Source organism: Herpailurus yagouaroundi, unplaced genomic scaffold (assembly GCF_014898765.1).
Source record: "Herpailurus yagouaroundi ecotype Mexico unplaced genomic scaffold, PumYag 163, whole genome shotgun sequence".
NCBI classification, from domain to species: domain Eukaryota; kingdom Metazoa; phylum Chordata; class Mammalia; order Carnivora; family Felidae; genus Herpailurus; species Herpailurus yagouaroundi.
The window spans coordinates 34,220,617-34,237,939 of record NW_024412404.1 but is presented as its reverse complement, the minus strand read 5'-3'; the positions used below and the strand labels follow the sequence as shown (position 1 = coordinate 34,237,939).

Below are 17,323 nucleotides of genomic sequence, written 5' to 3'. Positions count from 1 at the left end.
AATTAAAGAGAAAACAACAAAATACAGTGAAGACATGGAGCATTAGCCAAAAGAAAGGAGAAGGTGTCTCAGACAAAAAGAACACATATCAGTAAACAATGCAATTTCATTTTTGAATGTGTACCTGTCTGACAAAATACTCAGATGCAAGGGTGTGGGTTTATGAAAGTGGTAACTCATGATTGGTCCCCGGGCCCGAACGTTTTGGCTTCAAAGGGCAAGTGACCTAATACTGGAGGCAGAGGCAGTTTTGGGGGAGAGGGTCCAGTATTGGGGGCCCTCTGCCTCGTGCTGGCAGTTAAGGGGAGAAAGCCACAGGCCTTGTTCCATGCATCTTGAGCTACCCAGAGGTAACCTTACCTGGACAGTTGGATGGGAAGGGATGTGGAAGCCCTCCATCCCCACCACTCTCCCCCACATTGTACTGATGAAGAAACTGAGGTTCAGAGAGCAGCCTGGACTCAGGTGCCCTGGTTACCAATGTTGTTCTTTATGCTTCTGGCTCAAGGAGGCAACAGACTTCAGAAGAGTGATTTGCTCCTCAAATTAAGGACTTCAATATGTAGCAGGCACCGCTAAGAGCTTCATGTTACAAACTCATATAATGATCATTTGATAGTTACAACAAGCATGTAGGGTAGGTTACTCTAATTATAGCCAACCCACAGAAGAAACCATGGCTACCCGGGATAAAGACTGAAGAAAGGCAAGCCAGTGGTACCTACAGACGGAGAGGCAGGGAAGGGGGGTGGGAGGCAGGAGCAGACCACGAGAAGACAACTGGGACTAAAGTTTGGGAATCTGCTCCATGTGGCTTAAACCCCCATGAGCGATAGGAGGGGTCTGAGCTTGTTGCCTCTGGGTCCCTCTGTCAGAACAGGTCGGCATGGAGTGATTAATGTCACCTTCCTGTTACCTGGCTTCTCCGGGATTCAACACTGTACAGGTACTGGGTGTGATGAAGTTTTAGGATGACAGAAACAAAGCTGAGGTATTTGGAAAAGACCTATGGAAGGCAGAGAAAACCGAATCAGGTATGATATCTTTCTCTCGTTAAACAGCAAATCAGTTTCCCAAGCCTCTGACTCGATGCCCAGGGTTAGCGTTACCTCCTCGTCCTCTTTGGAAAACTCAGATGCATTTACTTTGTTAACTGCCATAACCACAGCAAGAACCTCCTTGCCTATCATGATTGGTGTTGCCAGCAGGTTCTTTGTGACATAGCCGGTTTGTTTGTCCATGAAGTCAGAAAAATGGCTGTTCTGAAAGACACAGTCACATGTTTGCCACAGCAGCACAGAACCACGCAGTGTAGATCCGGGAATGGCAGCAGACCACTGTCTCTAGTCCAAACCGTACAGACAACCGGGGCCCCGGCACAGTGGTCCCACACACACCCCCATCCCATGATTGCACAGAATGAACTCACCGGTCTCAGGACGAGCATCTCCCACCTGAGCTATGGCCTCTCTAGGCGAGGCTGAGGTTGGGCCAGGAGAAAAGAGGTGATGTCACGGCAAAGTGGAAAGTGAAGTGCTATGAGGAAGCAGGGTTACAATGGACAGAAAGTGTGCTGGCAAGGAGCGCACAGCTGGGATTACAGGTATAGGCCACCGAGCTCTTCTTTCTAATTATGACAATAAAATGTGCACTTGGAATCAGACAACAACCAGTATATCATAACACAAAGAAAAAGATTAATACTCTCCACCTGATTCTAATCTCACCAACTTGAGAGAACCAGTGTTAACTGCTTAGTATGTTTCCTTGTGTACCTTTCCCTAATGTTTGGACAAAAGATTTTCTTTTTCCCTTTTCATAAAGTTTTCTTTTCGAATTTACGCATGACATTCGTCACATAACAATATTTTGTGGACTTCCCTCCAGACCAGTGCATATGGATGTGAATTTACCCTCTAGAGTCTTGTACAATAGCGCAGTGTGGGAGCCCTGTGGTCCACTCGACCATTCTGTACTGACTTAGCCTGTTTATAGTTTTCCCCACTACAAACAACGTTGTGCTAATCATGCTTGCTTTCGTTTTTATGCGATGGATTCCCCAAAGTGGAAATCCCTTTTGCTGGATCCACAGGTGTATGTGGTTTTTATTTACACAGATTACTTTCATAACAAGTTGGAAATCTTACTTCCACTGGTCATGTGTGAGAGGACCACTCTCTTGCCAGCACGAGATGCTTACTAGTTTTTAATGTTCTACCAACCTAATGTCTTTCATGCATTTTTTTTTTTTAATTTCTCTCTTTGGGAGAGACGAAGAGGATCTTCCCAGATACAAGCCTCATGCAGTAGATGCAAGAGATGATTCTAATACCCTCACCATGGGAAGGGCACAGTGATGAGTATGAAGAGGCCCATAAATGGAAGAGCGTCAGAGGATCAAGGATAGTCGTTCATATCAGCTGTAAGTTAGAGGATCACGCACTCTAGATGGGTGTAGACTCAGCCTTTCGTGGCTCATACTATCTCTCCTTTGAACCTTCAATTGAACCTTCAACTGAACCTTCAATTGAACCGAACTTTCAGGCTGACTCCGAGACTCACAGGCCAAAATTAATGTGGTTTTCCTTTCATAGGTTGTATTATTTTCATTTCCCTGTGTTGATGGTGCTTCTAAGAACAGCACAAACCCCTAGAGGCTGGACTCTGTTCAGTTTCCCAAATTAAAAAGGTGGGAGTCCTCTGGTGTGAGACTTCTGGGCCGGAATCTACCAGGGAACAGGGCCACTTGGTCAACAGAAGTCACAGCTCAGCTCAGAGCAGTAGACCTGGGCTGTGCCTCACAACCACCTGCAGATAAATGTGGAGCTGCAGACCCACCGAGTCCTAACCTCCTAAAACAGAATCAATCTCCCCCAGGAATCTGTACTTTCAGTGGGTGATTCACTCCTGTGGAGGATCCCTTAGAAGCAGTGAGATGCCAAAGGAGTCAAATGCAGCCCCTTATCCCAGATCTCTTTTCTACCTTTCCTACCGTGGACCCACACAAACCAGCTATTTACTTAGGCTCTGGAGTCAGAGTACCCTGGCTGAAACCAGGCCTCAGTTTACCAGCTGTGTGATCCTGGGAAGGCTACTTAGCCTTTGTGAAAACAGGAACACTGATACTGTGAACTGTCCAGAGTTCCTGACACATAGAACAACGCAGGATGGGTAGAGCACTTAGAAAAGTCTCTGACACATAATCGATGGTCAAAAATTACTGGGAAGAGACACCTGGGACTTCATTGGGCCTCCCTGGATGAGAAGTAGTTCTCTCTTGTGATTACTGTTCTGCCTCATTTACACACTGATCTCGGCCACTAAATGAATAATCAAAATACCAGACACACCCACCAGGGGATGATGGAGTCAGGCAGTGTTTCTTTGCAAACACACTTCACTCTGCAGGTTCAAACCTTGATGCTATTTTATCCTAGATTCTAAACACAAGGAAATATTCTTAAGTTTAATCGGCTGTTTTGAGAAAATGACTTACAAGTTTCAAAATGTAATGCTTGCTTATTATTGTATCTGAAAGCCCTAGATAAAACCAGCCGTCAGATTACACGGTAGGCGAGGTGAGGCTTTCTGGTTCACCAGCTCAAACAGGCCCCAGTGAGGTATGCTTGAGTAATTCCTGTATTTCTTGGATTCACAAACTCCCCCTGATGGCCCTTCAAAGAAGCCACTGAAGGCAACTGGAGAAATTATGTAGAGCAGCAGACTTACTGTGTCCCTCATCCAATCTTCCCGTTGTTAGATTCTGATGAAACACCATTATCCCTTGAGACCAGGAGCCAGAAAGAGAGAAGAGAAGGAATACAGAGGAGAGAAGTACGGCAGCTATAGGCAACCTGTTAATTATTGAAAACTTAGGACTTCTCCGTGGCCTTCTTTTAAACCACATTCAGAATGAAAGCCACCCATAGAGTTGATCAGCAGTTTGCCCAACAGAGAAAGAAATCATTAACCTGAGGAGGATATCTCTCAGTTTCCTATTATTAAAAGTTTTCCTGTCTTTAACCTGTTTTAAAAACAGGCAATAATCATTGACCCTTTTTTGGCCACCTAAACACAGACCCCGAAAGCCCATTGGCATAAATATAGTATTATCATAGTTGTAGTTTATTGAGTACCTACTAGGAACCAGGCACTTTACGTACATTGAATCTGTATATTTATTTGCCTCTATGTCTCAGGTGCAGAAAAGCAATCTATCACACAATTACCTGGTCTCAGGCCTGCACCTGCTCTGGGGTCGGGCTCTCACCCTACACCACGTGGCTTCCCTGCTATCACTTTCACGGACCCCCCAAGGTCAGGGCATCTGGCTTTACCTCTTTTTCTAGGTGTGACACGTCCTTCCCTCACGTATGCCAACACTGTCAACCAGAGAGAAGCCATGTGTGGTCAGTGGTGTGGTGAAAGAGGGAGACCTCAGAAGACCCAAGTTATGGTCCCAGACCCGTCACATGCTGCCTAATTGCCATTGAGAAGATTCTTACATATACGGGATGGAAATAAAAACATGGCCCCTCCTTCCTTGCAGGGTCTTTGCCAGAATCAAATAGATTACAAATGTGAAAATGCCTAGAAATTGTCAGATACAAAGAAACAGTAAAGAATTAGCAGAAATTTCATTAAAACATTGGTTTCCATCTTTCCCTTTGCAGATTTTACCACAGTTGATTAAAGCCTGGCAAAATTGCAGGCATGTGTGGCAGGGGGAGGGTAGAAAGATCATTGGACACAGAGTGGGGACACCTCATCTAGTCCAGCCCTTCTCACTCACTGACCATACCATGGACTGTAGGAAAGATGCAGCCTCAGCTTCCTCTTCCCAAGGAAGAAGTCAGCTCCAGACTGCCGGAGCCCCTTCCGTCTGGTATCCCATGCTTGCCTTGGAATCCACTTTTCCCTCCTGCATCTGCTCACCCAACACACCAGTGGTTTTCAATATTGACTGCATTTTAGAATCGCCTGGGGAGCTTTTAAAAAATACTATTGCCTGCATCCCAACCCCTGAGAGTCTGGTGTATTGGTCTATTAAGTCTTGCATGGTATTTTTTTTAAAGCTCCCAATTCGATTTCAATGTGCATTCAGAGTTGAAAAGCACTATTCTGCCAACCATGAGAAAAAACGCTTAGAAGCAGTAGAAATGGAAAGCAAACGAGCTGAGCAGGGTGTCTGTCTTCAACATATGCTTCTCTGTTCTGCCCATAACAACCAGGAGTCCTTAGGTAGAAAAAAAAAAAAAAAAAAAAAAAAAGGAAAAACACGACTCCTGCCCATCTCCACCTCCATTACCGTCCTGTTCATGCAGCGTTGCTCACCATGGACAGCAACAGACTAAGGCTGCCTGATCTGGTAAGTAGCTCTCTGCTATTATTCTCTTCTCAGCATGTGGAACTAGGCTCATTAATAAAGCATTACAACAGAAATCATTTTACCTGTCTCTTTAAGCAAGTTTTTTTCCAGAAAAAAAAAACAAAAACAAACTTGCATGTCACTTTAAGTTTGAAGTCCTAGTAATTTTGGAGATGGTGGAGACTGGCAAGAAGCATATTCCCGTGAGAAAGCCTCAGGGTGAGTGGGCATAGCCTCCTAATTGGTGTCAAGAGAATTTTGCTGAAAGGGTGCAAATTGTTTTAGTCACTGAAGCGGGGGAAGTCAGCCCCAGAAGCTTAGACCAGCTTGAACTTACGGAAGGAAGGGATCAGAAAGGACTGAGGGACTCTGTGCTATCTGATGGCAACCCTTGCACCTAAGGGCTGTGGTGTGGTTGTTTGCAGAGTGTTGCTAATGTTTGACGACTTCTGTGCTTTCTGGATCCATGCGGCTGTCCCCCTGTAATCAGCTTCAGGAGGCAGGAAGGGGATTATCCTCCTGTGACCAGCTGCCCCCATTCACGACCCAACAAACCTTGGCACAGAAAGCAGAGAGATTTTAGGGACCACTTCCTCATCAATTCCCTTCCATCATAAGCTACTGCTTCCCTTTGGTTAGCAGCAAATCATACTAATGGGGCGTGCGTATAGAAAAAAAGCAGGAGAAAGTACAGGCTGGTACCTGTGGTTATTGATGAGCAGAACAATTATGAGTGATTTATATTTCCTCCCTTTTGTTTATTTGTATTTTATAATCTTTTTAAAATGAATAAGCACAGGTGGCAAGAAGAGTGATTTTTTTTGTTTGTGTGTTTGTTTTTAAAAGCACGTAACAATGCCTTGTGTTTGTGTGGGACGCTGTGGGTCTTCAGGGGCAAACTACATGACTGGAGTGGATTCTTTTTTTTTTGAAGTTCAAGTAATCTCTACACCCAACATGGAGCCCAAACTCACCACCCGGAGATCAAGAGTCACACGCTCCCTGGACTGAGCCAGCCAGGCGCCCCTGGAGTTGATTCTGAGTAGAGCTGAGTTATAGGGGGTTGGGATGGTCAATTGCACTTATCACCCGAATTTACACTTTTCACAATCCAAATGTGAACATCAAACTTTCAAATGGTATTATTTTTTCTTTCTGCACATCTGGTCTGTAGGTGAAAGTGTTCACTTGTGAGCCAGTCCATCCCAGAGCACAGAGTGACCTGAAAAGGTTGTGAGTGAGAGGTGTGTATGTGTGGGTGTGGGGGGGGGGGTGCAGTTCACAAGTCTCAGCATGGAGGAGCTTGCTGATCTCCCAATAGCACCGCTGTGCCGCGCTGTTCGGAAGGAAAGTTCCCAGAGCAGGGAGGAGATGCAAGGAGCACCCGTGGAATGCACCAGGCCCAGGTAAGTTTGCCTGACAAAATGCAAAACATTACAAAGGACACACACTAAAAACTTACTCATTGTTTATCTGAAACTCAACCTGAACTGGGCATCTTGTATTTTTATTTGCTAAATCTGGCAACCCTTGGCCTGGCGGATCCTCTCCCCACCGTTCCTACTCAGGTTATAGCCAAACCCACGCTACAAGGGTGGCCCTCGGCGCCCGGCTCTCTCTCCATTGCTTCCTCCCCTCAGCCCCGCCAAGACGTCCGATGGGCCCCACCGTCATAAAGCCACCTACCTTGTGCACGTCTGGGACATTAACGGCTTTCTTCGTGTGAGCAACCCAACCCACTATCCCAATTTCCAACGGGAACACGACTTCTCTGTCGGGGCCCACCAGGTTGTCCTCAAACCTGGAGGTGGGGGTGACGTCGAACAGCCGGGAGGCCACCTCAGGCGTGCCGTTGCGAGCCCGGCAGGCGAACAGGCTGCAGCGGTCGGCCTGCAGCAGCTGCGTCAACTTCTGCAGGGCCCTGTGCACCGCGGGCTCGGCGCCGCGGGCCTCCTCCTGCACCGCCCGCAGCAGCTCGGCGCACAGGGCCCACTCATCCGCCGGCGACAGCGCCCCGCTCGGGCCGGGGGCTTCCGCCAGCCTCTTGGCGAAGTACTCCTTGGCAAACTGAGGGTTGTCCTCCAGGTATTTCTCCACGGCCTCTTGGCTGATCTCGCCCATGGTGTGGTTCGCTTTGCTTCTCTGCTCTCTTTCAGGAAGGGACACCCTCAGAGCACCGCCTGGGACCCAGTGCCAGCGAGGAGATACATCCTGGCAATGGCACCTCACAAGATCCCCCAAAGATGGAACAGAACGGTTGCTCGCTTGGAAGAGCTTTCAAAAACTGCCGGTAACTCTTGGGCTGTGACAGAAGGTCTGGCTTAGAGTAGGATTCGGAAGCACAGGATTAAAGAGTTCTTCGGGACACGAAATCCCTAAGCATTATTAGCTCATAAGTCCTCGGAGAATCCTCAGAACATCTCAGATCAGCCAGGCAAGTGGCAAGTCGAAGTGATTCTTCCAGAAAAATAACGGAACACGAGCCGCCATCCGCAGCAAGAAGAATCATCGATAATATATCCATTAATGATATTACATTAGCATCAATTGACAATTTGACTCATTTTTTCCATGACAGCTATATGAAGTGAGACTATTAGACCTTGGAAGTGTCTCCTTATTTGTACAGCAACTTTAATGAGCACGTAGGGGAGATAGAAGCATTTAGCATCCATGCAACATAAAATGGAATATTAATCTTTCCTTCTCTTAAAAGTCCTATGATCAAACAAGTTGCCTGGCCTACTTTCTCTAAAACCTTCACCTCTCAATTCCCCTCATTTAAAAGCTTGACCTCGGTAGTGTTGTAAGGGAACAAACCTTAATCTTATTCTAGAAAGGTGAACACGGCAAAACATTTGCCTGGGATCCAAGCCTAATCAAGCCACAACTTAAGCAATAATCCTTGTCAACAGACGTGATTGTAAAAAGCAGCCCATGCAGCTGCTAACTGGGTTTTCCTGCCATGCATATTAGTGTGGATTTTGTTTTGAATAGTAATGGCCAGACTCGTGCATTTTTGCTCCGAGACACAGTCTGTTAAATCTAGTGGATAAAACCTGTCTTGTCGGTTGCTTGGATCTCCAGCATCTCGGGGGAGGGTGTGGGGTGTGGGGGGTGGGGTTGTGCGTGGAAAAACACGTAGTACTACTTAGTTTGGCTTAATGTTCAGTTTATTAAACTTTTACATCCATTAAGCACACTTTCCCAAATATTTAAACACTGTTATACAACTAATAAGTCAAACAACATATTTCATGAACTGATTTCCTTGAATTTTCTTTTTTTCTTTTTAGAGAGAGAGAGAAAGAGAGAGCACTCATCACGAGGAGGGGAGGGGGCAGAGGGAGAGAGAGAATCTTAAGAAGCCTCCACGCCCAGGTTGGAGCCTGACTCGGGACTTAATCTCACAACCCTGGGATCATGACCTGAGCTGAAACCAAGAGTTGGATTCTCAACTGACTGAGTCACCCAGCTGCCCCCAATTTCCTTGAATACTTAAATGCTGATTTCAAAGGTAGCCAAGGTCTTTTAAGCATTTAAAAAAAACTATAAACTTTGGAACAGGTTCTCTTGAGTGAGCCCCCATGTTACCGTGACTCTAGAAGTTACCGTTAGACCCACATTTAAGTCTACTTCAAAGATAGCAACCCTGTGCGTTTCATTTACTGTGCTAAACTTAAAGCTTACCTTGATAGAGTGATAACAGTCTTACCGAAAAAGGAAAACACATCCACTGAGGTCACAGGTTCTACGTCAGGAAATGAGAGGGTCCTGGTTGGAACATGGTTTTCGCAGAAGAACCCAACTCAGACTGGCACTTGTTGAGCTATTGGCTTCTCATGGAGTTCACTTGCTACCTCGAGGGGCCCTGCAGAGCACACACCTTCTGTCCTCCTCTGCCTAGTCTCAGGAGAGTCCTCCTCAGAGTGCTGTTTACTTCAACATCCTATTAGCATCTCATTATAATCAGAGTAATGCAGGGGTTTACCTCTGAAGAGAAAGGAGCTGAGTCAGCCCACCCCTCTCATGGGACCATCACCTTCTCACAGTTTGGACACTTCCTACTGAAAGAGCAGACCTAGGCTGGCCGACTAGTAACTATGTCCCCAACATGGCCTCAGAAAGAAGTTCCCGCTCAAACCTCAGGCCACGCCTCCTCCCCTTGAGTAACTTATGTTTTCTAAGAAAGCAGGCTATCAATTGATGCATTCTTCCGAAGTCTAAGGTGGGAGGAAGGGGAGTGTGAGAGGCATGGAAAATGTGAGTAGAAGAGGGAGGGCTTCTCTCAGGTAGGGGCCAGAGGCAGGAGACCTCAACCCTGTCCAGGCTTAGAATGACCTGGGAGCATTTTTACCCCTCCCCAAACCAATTAAATCAGAGTCTCTGGGGATGGTGTTTGGTGCTAGGTATTTATATAGCACAGCAAGGCTGACAGCCAATGGTTAATAGGTGACCAGTGAGAAACGTTCTGTATACACTGAGGCCAAACATGTTAGAGACCCTCAGACACAGTGGTTCTTAAACTTCAGATGCATCAGAATCTCCTGGAAGACTTGTTCAAACATAGATTGCTGAGCCCCACCCCCAGAGTTTCTGATTCAGTGGGTATGTGACCATGAGGCCCAACATTTGCATTTTTAACAAGTTCCAGGTGACGCTGATAATTGCTGATCTGGGACCACACCTTGGCAGCCATTGTTCTATCCTCCCCCAGTCAATCGGCTAAGGCCATGATCCCTATAAAACCTTTGTGCTCTTGAAACCCGCTAGCTCTCTCCGGTATCTCACTGCTGTGTCGGTGCAGGTAGGGGATGGAGCTCGAGCTAGCTCGAATAAAGGCTCTTTGCTTTTGCATCAGACTCGGCTCCCTGGTGGTCTTTGGGAATCACAGATTCTGGGCATAACACTACCTAGTTCTTTTGTGTGCCTATGGCACAGCTCCAACTTCTACCAAAAGTATGTTGTGTACTCACAGTTCCCTAGTTCCATCCTTCCCTCATAAGCAGAGAGGAAAAAACACATATCTATATTCCATATGCAGATACATACTTAATAGGAAAAACGAAATACCCACAGATGTTAACATTCCTCTACTTATAAAAATAAAAATTAATTTAAAAATGAAACACATTCTATTATTGCCACCATTCTTTATTTTTGCCTTTATAATTACTCCTGATTTGTGATTTGCTCATTCTTTCAACATGTCTATTGATTGTCCATCACAAGCCACCATATTAGCCTCCGTGGTAGAGACTTCATGTTCCCCCTCTTCTTATTCTCTCCTCCTCCTCGTTACATGAGGTTATTCTTTCCTGCCCTCCTCCCCTATAGGGCCACGTGATCAACTTTGCCTATGGGTTGTGGGCAGAAATGTCTCTTTCAGGTAAGAACGATTAATTGCCAGCTTCAGACCCTCTACTCTCCATTTTCCTGCTGCCACATCAGTTCCAGATGGAGGGGCCTCCTGATTCCAAGTGAGGATGTCCTGGAACAGAGCCTCCTGCTGACCTGAGATGGGACGTGTAGCATGAGTGAGAAATAAACCTTTCTTGTTTTTAGCTCTGAGAGATGAGGGCTATTTGTTACTGCAGCGCATCCAAATCAATCCTGACCGTTACACTTCTACTGAGGGGGGATGCAGGCAACAAGTAAGTCTAGATCCCAATTTCACACACGCTTGTGGTATAATACGGGAGTTAAAAGTAATACATAAAGAGTTGTAAGACATGGAACAGAGCATGATAAATGCCAGAAATGAGGTACATACGTACGGCTATGAGAGTTCAGAAAAGGGATTAATGGGTGGAGATGGGGAGGAAATCGAGTGTGTTCCAGATGGTAGTCACAACAGGAGCAATAGCATGGGGTGTAGAGTAACGGGGAAGAGTGAGAGCTGAATATGAAAAGGCAGGTTGGGCTCAGATTACAGGAGTCTCAGAGACGAGGCTGAGGATTTTGAACCCTGGTAAGTTTGGGGGGCAGGAAAAAACATTATGAGGGTACTTTTCCACAAATCTAATCTAGTAGTGCTTAGAAAGATGAGGTGGAGGAAAGAAATACTGGACATAGGGATACAGATTAAGCAGCTTTATTGCATTTTGTTCATTATCAAATACTCTAAAAATGTGTATAGGCTTTGACCCTGCAATTCTGCTTTTATGAATTTATCTTGCAAAAATAATTAAGATTGTATGTGATTAATGTTGTTACAAGGGTGTTCATGAAAAGTACAAATATAAAAGTAAAAGATCAAAAATAGATATTCAACAATAAGAGTTTGAGTAAGTAAATGGCATTGTATCCACAGAATAGAAACTACATTTATTAATAACCCTACTGTAAAGGCCTGTTTATTGATATGAAGAAGTATTTACAATATGTAGTAAACTGCAAGATAGTTTTGCCATACAATTCCACTTATATACACATGCATGGAGGTGTGTATACCAGCACGGTAACAGTGATTATTTCAAAGTGATGGGATTTATCACATTAAACTTTTTTTTGCCTATATGATTTTTCTCAAGTGTCTATAATGAACATATATAATTTGTGTAATAAATTCATGCATTCTTAAAGTTAAAAAAAATTTTTTTTAATGTTTACTTGGTTTTGAGAGAAAGCAAGAGTGTGAGCAGGGAGGGACAGAAAGAGAGAGACACACACAGAATCCAAAACAGGCTCCAGGCTCTGAGCGGTCAGCATAGATCCCAACATGGGACTGAAACTCACAAACCATGAGATCATGACCTAGGCCAAAGTCTGAGGCTTAGCCAACTGAGCCACCCAGGCACCCCAATAGAGAAAATTTTTAAGGTTATTTTCATAGGCTATGGGTGAGGTTGCTTGGGAATGAAAAACTGTGAGACCCAATTCTAGGCATCAATTAACAGGAGCAGGCAATTGTTTAAGTTAGAAAAAGCAAGTGAGGGGCACCTGAAGGGCTGTCAGTTAAATGTCCGACTCTTGATTTCAGCTCAGGTCATGATCTCACAGTTCGTGAGATCGAGCCCCGTGTTGGGCTCTGTGCTGACAATGCACAGCCTGCTTGGGTTTCTCTCTCTCCCTCTCTCTCTGCCCTTTCCTTCCCCCCAACTCAAAATAAATAAACTTAAGAAAAAAGCAAGCAAGGAAAGAGGGGTCACTGGGGACTACTTTGAGTACTGCATGGCATTTTATACAAAGATTTTTTTTAAGGGAAATTCTGAAAGCCTGCTTATCTCTCTCCTCCTGTCTGACCAAGTCCTATTGTCTCCACTGCCCTTCTTGCTCAGGGTGGTTCCTGCAGAGTCCCTGGCCAGTGCTGACAAGAACTTTGTGTTACTTATTGGCTGCTCAGTACAAGGCACTGAAAAAAACAAATGTAAGAAAATAACAATATTTTTTTAAATCACCAAACATACTACTTAGAATGAATTAAAAAATTTTTTAAATGCTTATTTTATTTTTGAGGCAGGGGGAGGGGCAGACAGAGAGCGAATCCCAAGCAGGCTCTGCACTGTCAGCACAAAGCCTGATGTGGGGCTCGAACTCACAAGCGGTGAGATCATGACATGAGCCGAAATCAAGAGTCAGACACTTAACTGACTGAGCCACGCAGGCACCCCTGAGGTTTTAATACTACACAATACTTGTTGACTTTGTTGAACTTCACTGTTTAATTTTTATGTCAACATTTCTAAGATATTACAGACATTAATTATCATTTATTTAGATAAAACATCTCTGAAGCAGCAACTAGGTCAATGTGAAAGCAACATTCCACTTACTCAGAATAATTTTAGAAATATAAGCCGCAAGGTATTGACAATAAAAAAGTGATCATAAGAATAGCTAACATTACAATATATAATCGGTGCCAGGTACTCTTCTAAGACCCTTACATATATTAACTCATTTAATTCTTACAAGAACTTAAGGAGGTAGGTACTGTGATTGTCTGTATTTTACAGGCGAGAAATTGAAGCACAGAGAAATTAAGTTAACTAGCTCAAGGTCACACAGCTAGTAAGGACAGTGACCTACCCCCAAACTGCCAGTTTAAATAGGATTAAATGAAAAAGTGTACCCACTGGTACACAAGACATCATACTAGCTGCTGTAGGGGAATATACAAAGACACTTCCTTTAAGGAATTATACACACACACACACACACACACATATATATATATATATATACATGAAAATGTTATTAAACACCAATTTAAAAAAAGTTAAATAAAAATTCCAGGAACTCTTTTAAAAGCCTACAGATGTACAAAAGAATGGTTTCATTTCCTTAAACTTTCTGCTTAACAAGTTTGCGTTTCTCAGTAGTATACTATACTAATAAACAGATGTAATACTTCTATTGTTGCTAACATTTTCTACTGCAGTTGACTTACTTCTACAGGAAGCAGTGCTTATATAATAGCCAAATCATATGCACATGAGATTGAAGCACCCACACAAAACTAGCAACAATACCCTGGATTAACCAAGTACGTTTCAGATCATTATACTGAATACACTCTTCAGTTCCACCTCAGCCAGGTTCTCTGTTCCCACTATTGGTCATCACCAAAAGGCACCCCCCAAAGGCAGGGATTTCAGTTACATCCTGGCAGCCAAGTGCAGAGGGCTCCTTTCACCTTACACATCTGCTCACAGGAATCTCTGTACACACCGAATTGATGGGTGGGACCAGGTGTCTCAGGAATAATTCACTTGGTGGGATCCATGTTATTTTCACCTAAATTGAGGACACTGAGGACTTTGTAACCACTGAAAAGAAACCTGTTGAAAAAATCAGTCTGACCCTTTGCACCTGAAAAAGTTGGCCGAATAAGTAATCTTTTCATTTTCCCACCAATTATTTTGGCATCTTGTAAATGTAGTCGGAAGATAAACGCTACCCAATTTCCTTGTTTTTCATTTTCCTTGGCCTTTCTGTCAGGATGTGGATGTAAATGTCAGTTTGCATGAAATGGAGTTGGTTTGAAATGCTTAATTGTTATGAGGGTAAGGACATAAAGTTCTTTGCCTTAGCTTTTCTTTCAATTATGGTAAAACATCTTTCCATATTTCCTAGGAGCTAGTGACTTGCTTGTTGCTGTATTCATTAAGGTTACACTATTCTGTTACAGGTAAACCCCCCAAATCTCAGCAGCTTAACCCAACGGAAGTTTATTTTTCATTCACAAAAAGTTAGTCACTGGTGGGGTCCCGGGTTGTGGCGTCTCTGCCGGCTGGCAGATGAGGGAAGAGAGACGGCACGGATGATTGGACAGGCAGCTTTTACAAGCCCTGTCTGGGACTGACACACAGCACTTTTGTCCACATTCCATCCACCAGACTTAGGCATGTGGCTTTATGGAGCTACAGGAAGTGGGGAGGTGCCTTCTGGCAAAAAAGTCTCTTCTCCACAACTCTCCACCATGGAAGAGGAATGCACATTTTTTTGCCGGAAGACTAGCTCCCACCTCTTCGATAAGCGCTGAATCCTGAGAAATTATACTGTAGAAAGAATGACCTCTGGCCAAGTCTTTTTAAATAAATCTTTTATGAAGCCTACCTAAAGTGATTCATTTCAATAAAACAAATGAAGTCAATGTCTGTTAAGTGAGTACCTACTAAGTGAAAGTCTCTTAATAAATCTCATGGAAAAGTTGGGGGAGGGGCAGATACCAAGATGAAAGCCTCATGGTCTGCCTTTTCCATGAAGTATGGCAGCAAATGAACTTTTGTGTATATCATCTATGATCCATAATTTAAAACATAACTTTACTTCCGGGGGGAGGGAGAAAAATGTTTGTAATGAGAATATTTGTTTTGTTTTCTGATTAAACATTTTCACTCTAGGAAACTTTGGAAAGTACAAAAAGGTACAAATCAAAAAACAAAACCAAAAACAACCTTCAAATGTCCTTATTCCTATCACACAGAGGTAATCACCATGAACATCTTTTCCTGTTTTTATTATATAGATACACGTATATTTGAAAAAAATTACTTTATGAGGACAAATTTCAAAGTACCGATGTTAAAAACATCAGTTGACCAGTATTCACCTATTTGCAGTCAGGAAGAAATTTGAGAGAGAATGCCAAAATAAACTGTTTTTCTTTGCTGGTATCTGGGACACCAAGGTTCATGACAGATCAATAAAAGAGAGAGAGGAGAAGGAACAGTTACAGCACCTCTTACACATCTAACACATGAAAAAAACATGTTGCAGAAACAATCACCATACAGTGTGCTGAAATTCCCTGCATTTATTCAGCACGTAGCGTGTGCAAGGACCGCCAGCACATGTTCTAGGGGAAACAGATGAAAGGGATGCGGTTCCCGGGAGAACTTTTCTGGTAGTAATAACCATCCAAGGGCAGTTACACTCGGCCAAGAGCTCTCCCTCCAACACTGGACCTGTTGGAGAAGAAGCTGGAAGGGCTTGACTCTGGAATGTTGAGGAGGGGGTCCAAGCACTGATTGGACAGGAGAAAGATGCCCAAAAGTCATTTCCCACCCAGGGTGCACAAACACTGCCACGTGTACCTCCCCCCACACGGGCCCTGCAGGGGCAGCTCTTATTTGAGCTATTTGGGATGATTCGTCCTGTGATAAAACTGGCCTAACCAGAATATCTCCTAAGTAGCCGGTTGGCCAGAACAGGGCTTTCCTCCCTCTGGGGCAGTAAGGAGTTAAATGCATCATCGTTGGCCCTCCAGAGACACCCTAAAGAGTCAAGTTGGGGGAGGAGGCAGGGATGGAGGGCAAGGTGGCAGGTGGAAGCAGAGAACCAGGCAGGTGGATGTCCAGAGAGTTCTAGGAAGGCGCCTGCTTCTTCGACACACCACTAACTCTCATTCAATCAAATGCGGCATCCTCTGACTTCTTTGGCACATGCGAGGAACGCTAACTTTGAAAGATACGACAAAAACATGGTCAGTAAATGGTACCATCCATCAGGTAGGCAAAATAGCATAACGAGTCACAGCATTTTGCCTCAATTGACCATAGAATTTTGTTCGCCTCCCAGCTCCTGTCCACTCTTCAGCGAACCCACCTTAGGTATTTTGAAGACAAAACAAAATTCCACTATGGCTTTGAAATAAAATTGCATCATAAACAATTGGTAGACGTGTTTCAAAGCGGTTTGAGCGAAGTGCCACAGAGTAAGTAGGCGACCACCGAGGTTGCTCAAGTATTTCCTGCTCTGACCAGGGTTCGTTTCTGGAGAATATTTAACAGGGAGGATTTTAATGCTTCTAAAGATGTTGAAACTAAAGAACAAATATTGACCCAGAAAGTACCACAACTCTCCCGAAAGAGAGTAAAATACGTCCTTTATAAAATGAAAAGCTCCTTGGCCGAAATATCCCCAACCCCCTGCACAACTGGCCGTCGGAGGTTAGAGAGGCCAACCTGGCACGGGCCCGGGGCGCGGGCGCTGAGGCACCGGCCAGCATCCCGGGGTCCCCCCTCCCCCTGGGAGAGGCCACGGTCTTCCCGCCAGGCCGACCTGCGCCTGCAGCCAGAGCCACCGGGCCCCGAGGCCACCCCAGGCCGCAGCTGGCGGTCGCTGGCACGAGTGCCGGGTGACCAGGCCAGGGCTTGTATCCGCGGCTCGGCCGAGGCCACCCCGCGCGGCAGCTCCACCGCCCGCGGCGGCCCCGGAGGTGAGGCTCCCGCCCAAAGGGACCCTCCCTGACCCGGGCGGCGGTGAGTCAGGTCGCGTTATGCAAGTGCTGGCCGGCCGGCCCGGCGCCTCCCCTCGGTCTTTCACCCCCGGCCGTTACGAAAGCGCGACCCCCCTCCCGCCGGGGCTATAAAGCGCCCGGGCGGCCCCTGCGGCGCGCTCGTCTCCCTGGCTCCACGCGCACCACGCCGCCACCAGGCTTGCGCGCAGCTCCGGGCGGTGAGCGGCGGCGGGGCGGGGGGCCGGGGGCCGCGAGCCGGCCGGGGGTCG

General features: G+C 45.4%; 1 protein-coding gene and 1 long non-coding RNA gene across 3 annotated transcripts in view; both read right to left on the bottom strand.

Moving 5' to 3' along the window:
* PDE6C (phosphodiesterase 6C) overlaps nt 1-7,872 on the bottom strand; it is a 45,045-nt gene extending 37,173 nt beyond the window's left edge. Inside the window, exons 1-3 of one of the 2 annotated variants that reach the window (XM_040485890.1) lie at nt 7,055-7,872; nt 1,110-1,262; nt 917-1,006 (exon numbers count right to left, since the gene is read on the bottom strand). In XM_040485890.1, coding sequence (XP_040341824.1) covers nt 917-1,006; nt 1,110-1,262; nt 7,055-7,489 — 678 coding nt within the window. In that variant the 5' untranslated portion in view covers nt 7,490-7,872. The remainder of the gene's footprint in view (nt 1-916; nt 1,007-1,109; nt 1,263-7,054) is intronic. The other variant, XM_040485891.1, reaches the window with a different exon arrangement.
* A 7,444-nt stretch (nt 7,873-15,316) lies between these two features.
* LOC121037012 (uncharacterized) lies at nt 15,317-17,115 on the bottom strand. The gene is made up of 2 exons (XR_005793570.1): nt 16,421-17,115; nt 15,317-16,273 (listed from the first exon to the last, which is right to left on the bottom strand). It is a non-coding gene; the product is annotated as an uncharacterized LOC121037012 (long non-coding RNA).
* Nucleotides 17,116-17,323: the final 208 nt, after the last annotated feature.